The sequence below is a fragment of the Calonectris borealis genome, chromosome 2, assembly GCF_964195595.1.
Source record: "Calonectris borealis chromosome 2, bCalBor7.hap1.2, whole genome shotgun sequence".
Lineage (NCBI taxonomy): Eukaryota > Metazoa > Chordata > Aves > Procellariiformes > Procellariidae > Calonectris > Calonectris borealis.
This window is the reverse complement of record NC_134313.1, coordinates 95435885-95455582: the sequence shown is the minus strand read 5'-3', so window position 1 is coordinate 95455582 and position 19698 is coordinate 95435885. Positions and strand designations below refer to the sequence as shown.

General features: G+C 40.0%; 1 protein-coding gene across 9 annotated transcripts in view; it reads left to right on the top strand.

Annotated features, from left to right (window-relative positions):
* ECI2 (enoyl-CoA delta isomerase 2) overlaps positions 1-7157 on the top strand; it is a 33925-nt gene extending 26768 nt beyond the window's left edge. For all 9 annotated transcript variants that reach the window (XM_075142607.1, XM_075142606.1, XM_075142604.1 and 6 more), the window contains 4 exons: positions 125-245; positions 3459-3548; positions 5650-5793; positions 6611-7157. In XM_075142607.1, the coding sequence (XP_074998708.1) occupies positions 125-245; positions 3459-3548; positions 5650-5793; positions 6611-6766 (511 nt within the window). In that variant the 3' untranslated portion in view covers positions 6767-7157. The remainder of the gene's footprint in view (positions 1-124; positions 246-3458; positions 3549-5649; positions 5794-6610) is intronic.
* Positions 7158-19698: the final 12541 nt, after the last annotated feature.

Genomic DNA, 19698 nt, shown 5'->3' with positions numbered 1-19698 from the left:
AAAAACACATCCTACATAGAATCTAGCTCATGGCTTTTTTTATGCAGTATCCAATCATGTGTTTTGAAAGTTGATGAAGAAGACTAGGATGTGTCTCTTACATTCTGTTTTTCCTTCTCTCTAGAGAGTTTGTGGGTCATTTTATTGATTTTCCTAAACCACTGATTGCAGTGGTAAATGGCCCAGCTATTGGAATTTCTGTAACAATCCTTGGATTGTGTGACGTTATCTATGCTTCTGACAGGGTAAGTACATTACATAGCTGATCCCAAGGCAGTCTTTAAGCCTCTTTCTGTAGCAAATATTATTTCATTTGGGGTAATCTGACAGAAAAGAACACACAAGTGAAAGGCTTTTATATCATGTCAAGGAACACCTATATTAATTACCAGCACAAGGGTGCATCAGCCAGTGGTTAACATGCATGGAATTTCCCTGCTGTAGTTACCGTTTTCAAGTTGCTGACTCCAGTTTAGAAACTACTGTATCAGTGGGTAAAGTAAAGAGTAGCTGATGTGAAATGATGGTTGTAAGGCCCCTTTCAGGTATGAGAGGGGAAGCGAAAGATTATTATGGAATGGAAGTGCAGTAACTGGTATTTTATCTAATCTGTGTTCCAAGGTAACTTTGGAAAAGCTTTGCTTAAGCTTTTCAACTTAAGATTCCTTTTCAGGTAACTTGCCAAATACATAACCAAAAGCTATATTAAGGCATAGCACAGAATCCCATTATATAGCTTATTTTTTATGTTCTGTGCTGTTCATTTGTATAAGGTTGTTAAACAGATATAGAACTTAACCTAAGGTCTTAATTAATTTTAGGCAAGCTTTTGCTTGCAGAAGGGTCTGTGATGGGTGGTACTTTGACTCCTGTTTCAGCACTGTGTCAGATTTCTTGTCAAAGTCCCTGTTGGATTGGGTTTGTCACTATGAGGCTTAGGAAAATTGAGCGGCAAGGGACCAACTCCTTCTGCTTGCCCCATTACAGGATCAGCTAGAACTGTGTCACTCCTGACGTACGCTTGTATAACATGCATGATTTATTCAATCTATTCTGGTCCCTAGATCTCCTCTTACACTAGAAGATTGTTGGGTTCTCCCTCTTCCTCCCATCCCATCTGATCTTTTTTTGCTGCTTGGTGAACCTGTTGTTTCTCATTCCTGAATTTAAAGAACAGACTATTTTCATCCTCCCTTACAATAGCCGAAAGTGTACTTAGTCATCAGTGTACTTACAACTGTTAGATATATCTCAGGTTTACATCCACTCTCTCAATCTTTTCTTTTTTTGAGCTAAACAGCTGCAATTCTTTCAGTTTATTCTCATGTACTTCCTTAGGCCTGCAGTCACATTCCTCTGGACTCCTTCCAGTTCTGCATCTCTTTAAGCTTAGTGGTACAAACTGGACACATCACTCCAGCTCATGTCTTACTGATGCAAAGTAGAGCAGAAGAACTTCTCCACATGCTGCAGACTGTATTTCTGTTTTGACATTCCACAATGTTACTTAATTTACATACTTGTGATTTGCTATAACACCTGGATCCCTTACCGTAGAGTTGCCAGTTAAACAGTTGTTCCTATCGTATATTGTACACGAAGTTATTCATGCCAAACTTTAACTTGTCCGTATTAAATAGCATCTTACTTGTACCTCTCCACTTTATTAAGACTATTTTGAATTCTAATCACTTCGCCCTCGGCATAACATCTCCTACAGCCATAAGTTAGTATAGATTTAGTTGAAGTTTAATCCAAATAAGCATTAAAAGTTTTGTCCTGTTAATAGTATCCTTCTTTCTTGAAGGATTCATACTTCATACTTTGAGATTCATACTTGAACTTCCTTTTACACTCATATACATAATCATTGGTAAATGCATCTTATTTTTGCCTTGTATTTCTGTTTTTTTTTTTTTTTAATCTCTGCATGCTTATATTCATTTCATACTTAGTTGTCTGACGTATTTTTCACTTTCTGTGTACTTGTATTTAAGGTCAGTGACGAGAGCTGAGACAATCTGTTAGTACCTTCCTACCTCCACTGGGACAGCTTTTGCTTGTGGATTCTGTAGGGTCTAACTTAGCTTTTCACTTTGATCAGTCTTCATGAGAACTTTCCTATTAACTTCAGGTTTATTGACGCCTTCTCAAAGGTGATTGTTGTCTATTCTTCCCTTTCCAGGATTGTGAACTCCCGTGCAGTAAGGTCATTCTCAACCAAATTCCTACTTAATTGCACATTCTCTAGTAGTTTGATTGGAGTGCCTTAGGCATTGACTATCTACTCCAGAAGTGGCCAGCTTTGCTATGTCAGGATCTGGGTTTATTCTCAGCCAGGTATTCCCAGAGGAGATCATTACCAACCACATTTACGGGACACTGTGCAGCCCAGTCTGACAACAGATCGGCATTTTGGGTGATCAGTTAACATTGCTTTCTGTACTGGATTTTGCTCCAGTTCCTGGGGTACCAGTTTGTAGCCCTGGTATAGTTCATCTCCCGTTGCTAAAGCAGGACCAATTACACTAGCCTGTATCCTGGCAGATGTTGTCTAATCTTTTCTTACAATGATATAGTTGTCACTTTCTTCCTAGGAAGTCTATTGATCTGTCTTGCTGTATGGCCATCTGCAGTACAGTAAGAGATGATTACCTTCTATCACAGTGAAAGCTGCATTGGCAACTTGTGCTCTCTTTGTGTATCAGTTCATATTTTTAAATGGAAATACAGGCAATCATTTTGTCTTTCTTGCTTGAAGCAAGTTGTCAAAACATAAAATTCTGCAGTTCGGTTCTAACTTGCAATTAGGGTATTGTTTTGTATGATCCCATGATGCATTTCTGCCACAGGTTCTTCTTAAATTTGCATAAAATTTGAGGAAATAAGATTCAATGACTTGAAGTTTTCAGGAATAGAATAAACTTAGTGTGCCTTCAGAAAGCAAAATGCTCTTTACCTCTTTTAGGGACATGGTGTAGTGGGCATGGTGGTGTTGGGTTGACGGTTGGACACGATGATCTTAGAGGTCTTTTCCAACCTGTATGATTCTATGATTCTATGATTCTCTTAAGTTATTTGGGCTATGTATTTAATAACTTTTAGCGCAGATGTGTATGAACATCTTTTCTGTAAAGATTTTGCACATGCAAACTAGTTTCTCTAAGCACTGTATTCAGATAAGGTAACTTCATCAATGGGGTTGTTATGATAAGGGAATTGAATTACACAGACAAAGTCAGCTCTTAGGTGCATTGAGAGGATGAAGCAGTGTTACTGGATGGTATTTAAAGACTATTATGGAAACAGGTCAAATGTATTTCTGGTGAACTCTGTCACATTAGAAGCTTTAAAATGAAAACCAAATCCTAGTACTTTAGTCTTGTGCTCTGTTGTGAGATTTGCTTTGTTTTGTTCTTTTTTTCATTTGTTTGGGTTTTTTTCTTTTTTCCTTCCAGGCTACGTTTCACAGCCCATTTAGTCAACTTGGACAGAGCCCAGAAGGATGTTCCTCGTACCTGTTTCCAAAAATCATGGGCTTAGCTAAGGTAAGAATGTCTGCACTGTATGTGGGATCATCTGACTTTTGTGTGTTGGTATCCTCCAACTGTAAGAGCAAGTGGAGTCACAGCAAGAGTCCTCAAAGAAAGCTCCTGTTCGCATCTTTTGAAACAAAGATCAAGAAATGTAATGACAGTGTCAGCACAGGCAACATAACAGAGTAGTGACCACTTGTAAAGCCATACTGCGATACTGATGAAGGTTTTCTTTCTCATGGCTTCCTCCACCTGCTTGAGACAATTTCTATATGTGAAAAGTTGTATCTTTCTTCCAGCAATGGGAGGGAATGATGTAAAGAAGGATTAAAAAAAGAAAATAAGAGCACTCTTAAGAAATGTCTTGGTAGGCTGCCTTTATCAGGCAAGGGAGCAAGTGTTGCAGTGGTTTCTGCCAACCCTGTGGGAAACTTGTATTCAACCGTTCCTCCAAATGTGAACGTGAAGCAATCTATTTATGTATTTACTTCCAGACCTTTTAGATGATCTATTTTGTTCTAATATATATTGGTCTTCTGTCTATACTCTTATTTCCTCTATCTACTCTAGAAATAAGGAAACTAAATAATAGTAATTAAAAAAAAAAACCCACAAAAATTAAAAAAAGAAGAGACTGCAGAATCTAAATTTTCTTTTCTTTGAACAGCATAATTCTCTTTCTACTACTTTTGATATCCCACAGAAAACAACTGGATAGTTTCAAATACTTACCTGATATAATTGCCTGTGTTAATAGGATGTATTTTTGTTGAGCAAGTTTTAAATCTGCAAGAAGTAGAGCAAGTGCTTCATAAACATCCAAGTATCAAGGGTAGTCAATTCAGTGAGATATAACCTACCAGTATATGTTCTAGAAATCTTGGAGTCACTGCGGGAAGTGAACAAACACATTTATGATGTGGTAATTTCAGGTAACAACCTTGGAGCTCTGCTCAAAAAGACATGTAGACTCTTGGTGAACAACAGGAGGTGGAGGCCAGTCACTAGTGGTGTAGCCCAGGGGTTGATACTGGGTCTAGTACTTATTTAACCTCTTCATTATGACCCGAATGATGGGACTGAGTACACCCTCAGCAGATGATACAAAACTGAGAGGAATGATTGATACACCAGATGCATTGCCATTCAAAGGCACCTGAACAGACTGGAGAATTGGAGAATCTCATAGACTTCAGCAAAGGAAAGGGCAAAGTCCTGTACCTGGGAAGAAATAATCCCATACACCAGTGCATGCTGGGGACTTTACTGGCTGGAAAGCAGCTTTGCAGAGAAGCACCTGTGTGTCCTGGTGGACAACAAGTTGCCCGTGAGCCAGCAACACACCCTTGCAGCAAAGAAGGCCAACAGCATCCTGGGTTGCATGAGACGGAGCATTGCCAGCAGGTTGGGGGCGGTGATTCTTCCCCTCTGCTCAGCACTGGTGAGACCACAGCTGGAGTGCTGTGTTCGCATCTGGGCTCCAGCTACGAGAGAGACGTGGACATACTGGAGCAGGCCCAGCGAAGAGCCGCAAAGATGATTAAGGCACTGGGGCATATTACATATGAGAAGAGGCTGAGAGAGCTGGGACTGTTTTTCCTGGGGCAGAGAAGGCTTGGGGGAATCTGACCAATGTTTATCAATACCTGATGGGAGAGTGTAAAGAAGATGGAGACCGATTCTTGTCAGTGGTGCCCAGTGACAGGGCAAGAGGAAAGCGGTACAAACTGAAACACAGGAAATTCCATCTGAATGTAAAAAAAATAATTTTATAGTGGGGGTGGTGAAACACAGGAACAGGTTGTGCAGAGATGCTGTGAAATCTTCGTCCTTGGAGAAGTGACTTCATCCTTGGAGATACTCAAAACCCAACAGGACACAGTCCTGGGCAACCTGCTCCAGCTGACCCTGCCTGAGCAGGGGGTTTGAACTAGACAGTATCTGGAGGTCCCTTGCAACCTCATCTATTCTGTGATTCTGTGTTCTTTTCAGAGGGCAGACATTAACGAGCAAGAGAGTAAAATAAATGTGACTTGGAAGTTTATACCTTTTCTGTCAGATTACTCAATTCTTGTGTCTTGTTGAATCACACTTTCTACTTTTTGTTATATAGGCAAATGAGATTTTGCTTTTCAATAAAAAGCTGACTGCAGCAGAAGCCTGTGCCCAGGGACTTGTGACTGAAGTCTTCCCCGACAGGACTTTTCAGAAGGAAGTTTGGGCAAGATTAGAAGCTTATGCAAGCCTCCCCAAAAATGTCAGTATTTTAAATTTTTCTCCACCTTGTAAGCATTCCCAATCCTCCTGCCAAACTATCCTGTTAGTTGGTTTCACTTCATCCTTAACTGAAATAACAAGGCTCAATATATTTTCCTTCAAGCACAGATCTGTCCCTGTCCCTCTGCTGCTGTGAAACAGATACCACTCTTCTACCCTGGCAGAATCTAAGACAGTGCACTGTACACAGAGATTCAATGGCTGAAAAGCCTTAAAAACTAACTAACTAATCCATTTGCAGTCTCTGTGTGCGTGCCTTGGATGCCTTCTCTTAGATTTTTATTTTGGCAATAGTTTAGGTTTAAGAGCCTTACCACTGGTTCTGCAATATTAATTGTACTGTGTGCACTGTGGGTGCTCAAGGTGACGCTGGGTGGCTTTACTTTTTGCTGAATTCAGTCATCCTGCTCACTAGTTTGGGTTTTGCAAAACTACTTGAGTCACAATGGTATTATGTTACATTGGACAAGAGGAGACGCTCGTGCCAACTGCTGATAACATAGGTTACATTTGGCACTGCAGACAGTTCAGCAAATTTCGCTTCTTATGCCCGTCTACTCTGATTATGAGCACTTAATGGACTGCTGTTTCGCTTCCCATGAACCTCCTCCACCTCATTAGCAGTCTTAGTAATTAAATGCAGTAATTACTTCCAACAAAATGGTTGACTAAAAGCTAAAAAGTACAGTTAATACAATTCTGTTTGAATTCCAATGTGTTTATCGTGCTATTTTCTGAAACATTAAATTAAAGTATAAAAAACATAACTTCCTGATGTTCCTCTCTTTCTCCTCCAGTCCTTGGCAGTGTCAAAGCAACTGTTACGAAGTATGGAAAAGGAGAAGCTCCATGCAGTCAACAGTAAAGAGTGTGAAGTCCTGAAAGAGAGGTGGTTATCTGATGAATGTGCAAATGCTATTATCAGCTTCTTTCAGAAGAAATCAAAACTCTAATCTTCACCAGTAGAATAATTCACCTTCTGGCAATAGCTTAATCTGCCCTTACCGTTAATGAACTTTCTCTTCAAATAATAATTCTTATACCTTTTGATGTGGTATATTTCTGTTCTGAGTATTGGCTTAAAACTGGTTCATAAAATTAATACAATGTTATGTGCCTTGGATCCATTATGGATATTTAGTTGGGGACAAAAGGTTCATTATTCTGTAGGCAGCAGTGATGTTTCTGAGTAATACTAAAGCAGATTGTTTTCCAAAAGAAGCAACAGATTCAATAGCACCATATTTTGATAGCTCTTCAATAAATGTCTTATAAGTGATGCTTTTTATTCATCTGTGGGGAAGGAAATACTGTATTAATGAAAAAATAAATAGAAGTATTTAATTACTGTTGTGCTGAGTCTTACTTCTTCTGTTAAACATCCTCAGTGAGAGAGAAAGTAAGTTCCTGGAGGTGTGTTAATATAATAGTCTTACAAAAAATATTCACTTGACTAACTTGAAGATTCTCAAAGATGTTTTTTGTGAGCTTTAAGATTCTAATCTTAAATATATTTTTCCATGAATTGCTTCGTATTGCCCTTTTTCTTTGAAAAATCCTATTAAAGGTAGTATGACATTTTACTGTAGCCATTTTGGAGTTAAATTAACAAAACAATTATTTTTCAACAGAAAATTTCTCCACGCTTCGTGGATGTCTTTGGGTAGAGAGTGTACCAGGCACTGCAGAGGACAGGGTCAGGCTGCTGAAGCAGGTGGGCATTTAGCTCATCCCAACAAAAGGAAATCATGAAGAAGCAGCATTTACTCCTCAGGAAAAGCCTCTCAATGAAAAGGAGTTGATTGTTGTAGTAAAAAAAAAAAAAAAAAACCACAACTTTAACTTCAGTGCTCTAGACTCTGATCTCAAGATTGTTGATGATGAGAAACCCAGAAGGAGTCACTCTGGTCCTGGTCCGGTGTGCTTAGGCAGGTATGTACATAAAAGCAGGGGTGCAGTGGGCGCCTACGGGCAATGCAGAGGGAGGCTGGCGTAGGTGCAGCAGAGGTTGAGGTGGATGCCAGTTTCTCGTCTGGATGCAAGTGCCGGAGCACGGGGTGCAGCTCGGGGGTGGGAGCTGCTGGGGCAGAGCAGCGAGCCACCAGAAATGGAGGGTGCCGCTGTCGGAAAGTCGCCTGCGCCCAGGCGGCACAGACATGCAAGATGGCTGCTCGGCAGTGGCACCGCTGCCTCACATGGTAAGCAGGTCTTAAAAGCCTGACTTTGCCTCCAACGTGGTACATGGCCTTTGGGATTTAGCTACTGAGAAAGAAAAAGATAAATGGGATCAGAGAAAAAGAAAATGAGAAGTGTGGGTATGCATCACTCAGCGATGCTACAGCAGTTAAATTTGATGCTAAGAGGTATTAAATGTATTTAGGGTCCTCCTTAACCCTCTGTGAGAGTCGATGCTGCCACACAGGATTACCAGCAAAACCAAGTCTGCTGTCACACGCAGGATGGCAGAAGCAGGGCCGACAGAAACACGGGGAGAGTGAAGCGGTAGAGAGGTTCAGGGGAGGAGGAGAGGGTAAATCTGCCAGGGAGACCCGAGACCAGCCTTGGACCCAGCTGACAGGAAAGAGAGGGAAACCAAAATAATTTCCTGTTACCAGGAAATAACATGGAAATGGGCTGGGAGGGCATGCTTCCAGCAGATGCGAAACAGCCAAGGGACAGTGGGGCTCTTCCGCCTTCCCTCCCAGTGGCCAGAGAGGGGACATGGCCCCAGGCCCCGCGGCATGGCGGTGGGAGGAAGGACGTCTCTGTGGGGCGACATGCGCGGGCAATGCCGCAGAGCCGGTGCAGTGGCAGGACTGAGGGGTGGCTGAGGCCCGGGGGATGGTGGCAGGAGAGGCAAGGAGAGAAGAAGCTGAGGCAGAGACCCAGGTGGGAGGCAAGTGCTGCCAGGAGGCTAGGCAGGCTTAGGACCACCATGGTGCCCCAGCCCCACAAGATAACAGCCTCCACCATCCCACCCATGTGCACCCTGCTGTGGACGGGGCAGCCATTGGGCTGCTGGCAAGGAGCCACGCTGAGGCAGCGGGTTGCCCAGTGGGGCCACACTGGCTCCGACCGGCATTGTTGGGGCACCCCAATGTGTGAGGCTCAGCGCTGGCTGCAAAATGGCGGCAGTTCTGCAGGGCAAGGAGGAGGCCAAGAGCTGTGGCCGTGGCCCAGGGCAGCCCCTGAGCTTGGGGCAGCGCAGGGGACGTGCCTTCAGGTTCAGGGGGTGAAACATGGCTTTGTCTTGCCAAGGCTTTTGTGGCTCGTATGCTTGCTTTTTTTTTTTCCCCCCACACTACTCATATGAGCCTGAAACGCTTTCTGTGGGGTTTTTATGGCACTGTGGTGTAGCGGTGGCCATTGTTGGCATAGCCAGGGATAAACAGTTGTTCAGTCTTTTGGAAGTTCTTAATCTGCGATAACATTTAGTAATTTAGTAGTGCATGAGCTGTGTCATCAAGTGTATTTTGTGTGTGTGATGTGTTTGCTTTCCTCAAGGAAAATGCAGCCATTGATAATCTGTTGATGGATGAAATAGCAGAAACAGGGTTTCCTTGATCAGTAGATGCCAGCATACCACTTACAGCAATGGGAGATGAACCATTACTGGTTTTGTAATGAATTAGATCTGTTGAAATATTTTTTCCTGTTCTGACTCTATGAGTAATGAGAATGAATCATCATTGCTTCTAGGGAATGGAACTCCTGGGTTTTTTTAGTTAACTTTTTGAAAAGTTAAATCGTTGTCTCAGATCACTTATGAAGTTCACTTCATAACTTTTTTATTCACAAAACATTTGTTTCTGATTAACAGCATCTCTAGTAATTTTTACACATTTTATAGGTGTCCAGTATTAAAAACAACAATTTCTATTTACTCCATACAACAAATTAGCAACTTTAGACAATTTCTTCTGAAATACAGTCACTTTTTAATGATATTTATTATAATTGGATTGTGAGGAGTACATCAAATGTTCCTGTTCTTTATGTTCCGTCAAGGGTGGTGTACAGCTTGCTAACACAGGGGTGCGATGTACAATAGGATTCAGGTCACACTTGGCACAATTATACACGTGCTTAATAATCTGCCTCCATGTTTGTATAGAATCACAGGTAAATAATCAAATAGATCACACAGAAATACCAATGGCAAGATATCTGCACCTAGTTTCAGAAAATAAGGTGTTCTGAGCTTATACTGGATATAAGACCTGCAACATTCATTGATTATATTCATTATAGTTACTGCTAATACAACACCTGTTTAACTAAAAGCAGATTTGAGACCAGCAATTAGAAATCCAAAGTCTGTCAAAACCACAAAACTCTGCATATAAGGGCATTGTGAAACTTTAGTGATATACTCCATATTTTTATCATAAATGATTCAGTATTTTCAGGCTGCATCATGATGCTGGCTTTTATGTTTCTAACATTGAATTTACAGTTCAGTTGTAAATATCCCGTAACAACTCTGCTGTGTTAAAGTGCCTCTCCTTTGTTCCAGCTGAATGTGAACACATCCATGAGGGTAATGTAGTAGATCTCATGTCTAAACAAGGACTTTTAAGTTTTTCGAAAAAGTTAGAATTTATGATGAAAACCTCTAAACCATGGCTATTCTCAAAAGATTTCCTCCATTTATAACCTTTCCTAGATACTTAGGGACAGACAACTATGCACATTACATAATCTTCTTGCAGTAACTAAACAAAATATTTTCATTCACAAAATTTTCTTGGAGGATTAGTTTTTCTCTTTGATTTGCAACCAAGCAAACTTTAAAACACAGTCCGTATTGCCTGTAACAAGTGAAATGTAATATCAATATATTTTAGCCCTAAGTAGGTGGAATAGGTCTAGAATGCAACATCTAAAACCTAGGGAAAAAAGAAAACCCAAAACCAAATGCTTTTGTGACTTATAAACCACTTCTCCATCCAATATAATCAAGATGTCTACATTTGAAAGCAGTTTGTATAGAGTGTTTAACATGATATTGCTTTAATTAATTAGTTGCAGTGGAACACACCTGTGATAGCAGTTCAGCAGCTCCTCACCGAGAAGGTTACACAGCACAAGACGACGACTAACAGAACTGGCAGCAAAGCCTGCAGAGCTTTGCAAGGCTATCAGTTTGGGGTTTGCAGAGGGCTGGAGCAAAAAGGCTAAGATTGCTATTGCCGTATTGTCCAAAACTTTGGGATTAAAATATAAATCTGTATGACTGAAAATTCAATAGTAGCGTGTCAGGCAGTAGCTCCTCTCTGGATCAAAGGGGTTTTTTCCCTCTTCTGACAGAAAACAGCCAGTATCTCCTCAGGCCTTCTCTCCTCGCCACCCAAAGGTCAGGTTGAGAGCTGTAGGACGCTGATGAGGACCTCATATCTATTAGTCTGCCACAAGTGGGTACAGGTGAGAAATGTCATTTGAAGGAGTTCCAAGCTGCATGCGGATGGTTGGCCATAGCACTGCTGCAGAGGGGTTGCAGCGCAGCGTGTTCCCCTACATGAATCCTCCTGCTGTCCCAGGGGTGTCCTGAGCTCTGCATTCCAGGCTGAGATGTTCTCTTCTGGGACTTGCAAACCTCATGAACCAGCACTTTTCATGAGTGCAAAGTTTACATGCGCCTATATTATGTTAGAGACATAGTGTGCTAAGAATATAAACAAAACAAGGTTTGTAGGAAGATATCCTTTGTTAGAGTGGTTAGCGTAGTGTAAAAAGTTGAAAATTTTGCTGGCACATAGCTCTTTCTTCACGTGTCCTCAAAAGCACACTTTTTTTCTTCGACTATGGTGGTTAGTTTTACAGAAGTTATTTCTCCCTACCCAAAATCCCCATCTTGTTCAAATGCAGACACAACATTTGAGGTATATTGTTAAAAGCCAGGTTCAGCTCACTGAAACTAACAGATACATGCTTGTAACAGGCTAAAACTTTCTAGTAAAAAATCAAAGAAAAAAGGTAAGTAAGTGATAATTTCTGAGAAGTGTTTTCACACGCACTATATCACAAATTGGTTTGTTCTTTTTGCAGGACTCTTGCAGACCTCCAGTGGACCTATTTGCTAGATTTGAGGTCATCTGAAAATAAGTGTAGCACAGCATAGGTGGACTTCGTTGGCCAAATAAATCAGGTATCCGGTTTTATTTTGTATTCCTTGTGCTCATTCTGAAAGATGCTTCCAATATTTAAACAAAACTGTTTTCCTTACTTTAGCTAACTCAGAATATCAGTGAAAAAGGAAATGTTTCATGCCTGGAGGAAGACACATAATGAAGGCAAAATTGCTGTGAGCAGGTTTCAATAGTTATATCAAATTAAATTGAGTAGTTAATGTCATAGCCATCCAGCCAGGCTGAACAGGTGAGAGCAATGCATGCAAAGATGTGTTAGCACTCTGTGGAATTAAATATCAACAGGTAATTATCGGCTCACATATTTTCTAATTGGAGCTCACAGGGCTTTTATTAATTGATGTAAATCTGTTTTCATTAAAGTTAAAGAAGGGCACTTGGGAGGTAACGAACAGTATGTTCAAGTAAAAGCCTTTAGTCTCTTCAAGAGTATGTTATTTTGTACTATAGTTACACCCTGAGGATGCTTGTAGATATCTAAGTATACAATTCATTAACTCCATTATTGGTGTAATTTCTTCAGTAGATTCTCTGTATGCTCTGTCTCATGCTAGTTTTCATTATGAGAGGAGTAGTATACAGTAGAGAGGCAGATTTTTGTTTGGCTGTTTTTCTTTTATTGGTACTGGGCTTTCTCTTCCAATTTAGTTAAGACCCTAGAACTGTAAGAACCATGTCAGTACTTTAGATTACAAACAACATTTCTTATGTACTGCATGTTCTAACGTATAGGAAATGTTTATGCAGATTGAAAACTTCAATCTGAACTTTGAATAATTCACTCACCTTGTTTTCCCTAAATGTATATGCAAATAAACTGATGGTATCTCCAGTTTGTATCTCTCATGATAGTATATATTCACCTTAATTAACCTTCTGTGATGAGTAGGGTTTCATATTTTTTAGCCAGTAAAATATCTATTGCAAATGTATTTTTTACCTGGCATTTTAGATAAAAGTAGTATAACTAATCTTACAGATATGAAATAAGGAATTCTTTACCTATTGATATGAAGGTTAATTTAAAAATCTGGAAAAGATTTGCATAGATAAAAGAAAATTTAGAAGTTAAAGTACTGACAGAAATTCCGTGGAGTTTATAACAATATATCTAAAAGAAGATAACGAAACAATCTGTAAGTTGTTACAATTTGCACTGATTGAAGGGATATTTTTGCTGTCTTGCAGCACTGCTGAATATTATTCTATTTCTTTTTGACATTTGAAGTGATTAGATTTGAGTAATGTTTTAAAAGTTTTTTAAAAAAAAAGTATCTGAGCAGCAAAAGGGCAGAAGCTAACTTCTGATCATATTGTTCCATTAGCCCTGATCTTCTAAATATGTGTGACTTTACCTTTCTTTTGTGATACAAGGACAGAATGCTAAGGTTTTTTATCAAGGTCTACTATTGTACAAGGAGAAGAAGCAGAAGGTACAGTTAAGTACATAAAGTTAGTGGAGAGAGTTTCTTGGAATTCTCCTCCCTACTCTGCAGTAATGAAGAACAAAACATAGTCTGTATTTGTCAAGGACAAACAATATCAAACTGATCTAATTTCCTTCATTAGTGTGACTGGCTTGGTGTATAAGCAGACAGCAGTGAATGTAATTTAAAGTTTAGAAAGATTTTTTTTGCTGTTCTGCTATGCAGCTGTCGTAAACAATTCCAGGAAATGTGATCTAGATTAAATCATAATTGTAGAGTTCTAGAATTGGCTGAAACACTCTACTAAGCAGCAGCCATCAGGTTATCAAAATCAGAGGGCATAGACTGGGATCTAACAGGAGTTTATTCTGGTGTTGCTTTTGCTCAGTGTGTTCATGAATGAGTTGGATGTCAGGAGGAAGCATTATATTATAAAATATGTGGCTAACACCGAGTTTTAAGATCATTTTGGTGAGCTGGATTGTTCATAGTCAACAGGATGAATTTCAATAGAGAGAAGCACCTTTCCACTCATGCTACTGCTGCTGAATTTTCTTTTGATGATTCTACTGATGATTAGATTATCTTCCAGTGATGCTGAAATTAGATACCCTAAGAACTGACATAATTGCTCTGAAATGATTACCTCAGAACTATTTCAATAGCTATTATATTATTTTAGCAAAACCTTAAGTATGATAATTTGAAATTTAGTTCTCACTGATCTACCCATCAAGGGAGAACAAATTCTGCCATATAGGTAAGAACCCAAAATAACATGCAAAACCACTTCTGTTAAGCACTTCCCTTCCCCAAGCCCTCCACTTCCTTCATAGTTCTTCATCTCTGAGAATGTGCTCGTCCTTTGTGCTTGTGGGAAAACATAGAGAAAGGTGAGACTAATGGAACAGAGTGGGGAATTGTCCCAAGTTTTGCTACTCTGTGCTGTAGCTGGCAGAGAGCACACTGGTAAGTTTTTGAAGGGTTTTTCATATGTTTTTGCAAGCTTTTTGTAAACTATATGTTTCAAAAGATTTAGGAAAAGTCTCCATGAGATTGCACTTCCTGTTACAGGACATTCCTGTAGCAGTTGTGCCGTCTGCTTCTACGGGAAATCAGGAAAGCAATGAAAATATGCTTGATTGTCTCTACTGGGAGTCAACCAGAAACTAGGAGAACCACGATAGTGGCTTCTGCCAATCTCTCCTTCCCTACGCCGTAAAACCTTGTGGAAGTCCGGTGGCTTAAGCAGTGCTCAATAAAGGCAGATAATATTTTACTTCTGTGACAGATGGTAAACCAAGAAACAACTTAAACTTTTTAAACTCCTTTCTTTTTTGCATTTGGTGCAAAATCAACTCAAAAGAAACCACAGTTTCCCTTGTGCCTTTCAAGCTTCGTTTCCTTTTACCATTCCTATTGCAGATAAACACCTTGATATCACTTTATTTTCTTCTTCTGGACAGTACCTTAACACAGGTATTCATCACAGGGCACTAGGCTTCTCCTGGTTATTGGAACAAAGGAGATGGGCGCTAGAATACTTTTTAAACCAAAACCAGACTGCTCTGGTTTTTGTTATTTTTGCCCAGTATCTAGCTGTGTTACGGCAGTCTGGATAGTTTTTAATTCATAATGTTGCAACACATACTCTGAACAAGACTGTGCTTTGCCACAGTAAAGTTTCTTTCATGGAGGGTCAGCTGGAAAGAAGCAGGGAAACCTACAAGGCGATACATTGGCAGTAGTTTGTTACCTGTGTTTTGATGTCTTGGTCTATGCTAGTGTTTGCTTTGTTCTGTAATTGGTGTGTTAGAAAAGCAAAAATACGTACTGTGTTGTGAATCCAGTAGGAACAGTATAGACAAGGCCCTCTGCCTCCCCCAGCCTCCCCCTGGCCCTAGGAGGCTAAACTGGGTGTGCACCTTCTTGTGGGGGTCCAGAAGCAGCTTGGCAGTCTGTTACAGAGGATTGCTTTGCTTTCAGTCTTTGGAGCTGAACGTGGCTCAGGTAGACAACAAGAAGGAATGTTCCTTTTGGGAACACCCATTTTCATGTAGAAGATAAAGAACACAGGATTACTATTTTTTTAAATAAAATTCACGTTACATTTTTGATAATAGAGTGGATGAGTTGCAAGTTGAATATGTAATACCCTGACGAGAAAAACAGAAGATAGGTAACTCAGTGTGAATTCAGCTTTTGATATTTTAAGAAAAATAGCAATCTTGCATTTATACTTGAGTGAGGGAAGTAGAGTTGGTTTTTAGTTGCTTGTAGGCATTGAAAAACAGTTCAAACAGTTAGTCCACATTTATTATATGCTTAAATCAAAATAGCAGCAAATTCTAAATAAACCTAGTGGAGTACTGCTTTCCTTCTTGTGACATGGAATATCAACATCTGCACTCTTAGCACACAGGGTATAACGAAGGTCAAGATCTTTACTGGATTCAGTGAGGCCACTATTTCACCTCTAGTACATTTTCTTCCTCTAAATGGAATCTCCAGTTTATTTCTGTCTTTTTTCCTTTCTCAGACACACCAGTAAGCCTCCAGCGGAAACTCCAGCTCACATAATTCTTAAATTTCTTTGCTGCTAATCATGCAGTGGGAGGTAATGTGAATGAATATTAAACAGCATCTTACACTGATCTTCAGCAGACACCAATAGTAACCTGCTGGACAAAAGGAGACTGGGAGATTTTTCAATACTAGAACTGAAGTAGTTATTTCTAACTTTGAGCCTGCTACTGAATGTAGTACTGAAGATACCCTCTCTGTTTCCAAATGTAGTTTTGGATTACAAAATAGTAACACAGAGGACAGTCTTTTAATGCAAGAAAAGAATGCATCTGAGAATGAAAAGAAAAGTGGTGGTTTGCCTAAATATTTCAAAAGCTTGGATTTGAAGTTAAAGCCATGAGCAACAGAAAACAACTGGAGAACTAATATCCAGACATGAAAACAAAATATTCCTCTCTCCTCTCTCCCCCAAAGGAGGTCTCTCGGATATGAAACTGTTCTCTCATCTACTGGAAACGGAAGGAATGCAGCATCTAACTACATTCCAGGAGAAGACCAACACCTCACAGCTTCTCCCGTGATGGCTGTCAGCGATCGACCTATTTCTTCAAAGTCAGGGCTATCTCATTCTCCCTGTCTTCAGACGGCATTTAATCAAGAAAAAATTCCACTGCTGTACACATGAGCAGAGCTGTTCAAAACGTGTTTGCCAGTGCTGTGGGACGGGCAGGTGCATAGTGGAACACCCACCGCTGGCGGTTCAGTCGCGAGGGAAGTCAGAGCATCACGCGATGCTCCAGAGAGCTCTGAGACGCCCACAGTGCTCAACTCAAACCATGTGCCCGTGGGGAGATCTTCCTCTTGCTCTGTTGCTGAACCAAGCTCTCATTCGGCTGTTGTAGCAACTTCAAAGTTACAGTCACCAAATACAGCTGCCACCTACTCTTTCTATACCATTGTATATGAACAATATAGGACCCAAACCTCTTCAGAAAGAGCTCAGTAATGAGTAAGCTTTTGTCTTGTCAAAAAGGTAGAATCTCTTGCCATGGCGAAGGTGGAATACACTAATACTGAAAAATACTAATTTCTTGAATTCCTACTTGTTGTGAATGACTCTCGTTCAGCATTGCTGGTTTGGTGTCATTTATGAGTTAAGTCAGTGTTTTCTTACTGTTTAGAACTGATGGGTAATACCTCATCGGAATTGGATAAAACTGTTATTAAAAAAAAATGAATCAAATTTCATTCATTTTATGTGCCAGGATCTTGAGACATTTTGTAAGACCTCTTCATAAAACTAGCTGGCACGTAACTGTCTTCCAAAGGGCTTATCCTTGCTACAGTTACGCTTTTTTCAAATGTTCATAAAACAGTAATAAAATGTAGCATACAGACTGCTTGTTAATTACAGTTGTATTACTTAGCATAAATACATTGAAACAGTGCAAAAGTGGTGGAACGACTTACATACAGTCTCTGGACCACATTCCAACTGCCTAAAACTGGTGTGGGCTGAGCTTTTCAGGCTCCAGTGGAATTACTTGTATTTACCTTGGTATAAATAGAATAACCTGTAAAATAGCTTACTGGTAGCTTGACTGTTGCCCGAGACCAAATAATAGGTGGCCTTGTAAATCAAATACATATGTGATTTAAGTAAATACATTTACCTCTCTCTCAGAATGTAGGACTAGAACATGTTCCTGTGGACTCTTGGATTTTGGAGGATGATGACTATTCCAAACTTTTATGAGTAAATTGCATACTTGATTTCAACTTTTTGTCCAAAAGAGGGTTGTTTCCATTAAGAATGTGTTTAGACTGCATTCATTTCTCTCTCTGTACAGGAGCTTCCCACACATGAATTTTGCTAGTTTTGTCACTTTATCATTCATCTGTTGCTTCAGATATGCAGGTCTTCTGTGAGAAGCCTTAAAATGCTCTTGATTGAATATATACAATTACTGCGTAATTTACCACATAGTAAGAGAATTTCTGGATTATTTTTAAAGAAGAAAAACCTTAAGAAAAAAGCATGTTGATCTAGGCATTATTTGGGATCCTCACGTAAATACAGCTGAACTTTTTACCAAGCCTTTCTGAACAGAAATAGAGTAATTACTTGCAAATAGCAATGGACTTGGTATATTAACTTTAATGAGCTAGTAGAGCAATTTGGGTCAGGTTGTGAAATCACCCATTTCCTATCCTGTCAGAGGGCCTGGATGTTCTGTAAAAGAGGCAGGGAACTCCATGCCTAGATTTTCTCTGCCAGATTTATTTAATTTCAGCCTCCTACGGGAAGAAAATGGATAGGCATTGTGCATGTTTCAAATTTAACTTAAAAGCTCCCAGAAAGAGTGACTAAACTGCCATCTGCCTGGGTGTAGGGGACCATTCAAAGGAAGAGTGGTTGCAAGCAGTCCTCTTGTTCAGCCATGGTGAGACATCTTCATTCAAGAGGCTGAAGGGAATGGCGTCTTTACCGGCTTCAACCAGCTGGCTTAATCTGTCTGGATATTAACTCCAGACTAAATTCTGTAAAAACTTGTATGGAATTCTGTGTGTTACCTTTCCAGCTGTCTAGTAGATACACAAGTAAGCATGGTATGAAGGTCAGCTTGGCTTTAGTTGAGCAGAACTTTGTTGTTTCCCATGGAAAGGCTGCAGCCCAAATGTAGGGCTGTTCTATACTGAGTATCTTATCCAGATGATAATGTTTTTAGGATAAGCTTTATTTTAACATAGGAGATAGATTTGTAGAATGTCTGAGTTTTAGGTGTATTTAGATAAGGTAAAGCTCCCGTTATAGGTAACATGTGAAGTTCAGCTTCCTCATTTGAGAACAGGGTTTAGGAGCAGAAAGAATACAGATAAATTCACAGATTGGTGAGTGTGACAGCTCAAAGCCACTGTCAAGAGTATTTGCAGAAGAAACTGGGTTTTATCAAAAATAATGACTATTAGTTCTGCTGCTCCTGCTTGTAATGTGTTCAGTGCCATTCTTACTCTTTGCTAGAGTTCAGCTTGAATTCAATAAATTGCAGGAAGAATATTCTCCCATTTATTCGAATGGAGGTTTTTATACATTGGGTGAGGATTATGGTAACAGTGAGGTATGGGACTTCTGAAAGGATAAGACATTTGTATCACTTTAGAACCAAAACCTCATTCATTGCAAGGAACTTGGCATAAAAATCAATGCTGCTAGTAAATGAAGCTTTACAAATGACAGAAAAAAACCCCAAATCATAGCAGTCCTCTCCAATCTGTATTCTGTAGGTCATCTGGTCTTGCCCCATGCTCAAAGCAGGGCCAGCTGCAGAGGTAAATTAGTTTGCTTGGCATTGCATCTTGTTCAATGCTGACTGCCTCCAAGGATGAAAATTTCACAGCCTTTCTGAGTAACCTGCTCAACACATGCTGCTGGCCTCCCATTACATCACCGTAATTTCCAGCAGCCTACAAGACAGGCTGCTTTCCTCTGAGAGCATTTTCCTTCCGTTGTTATCTGCAGAAGCAGCCGCACCAATCCATTTTTAGACCTTTATACTCCAGTCAGGATGCAAGGGATGAAGTGGCTGCATTTGCGCACCACATTTAGCCAGGGAATTTTGCAAGTGGCAGAGTTAAGAGCAGCTATGGAACTGTTAGAAAAGTGGATATGCAGAATGTCAAAACCAGACTATTACCATTTATTCTGCCTGGACAGAGGATGACTTAAGGTGGTTGCCAGTCTTTCCATCAATGCAGAAATTCACCTGCATCCTCTCTCTAAGA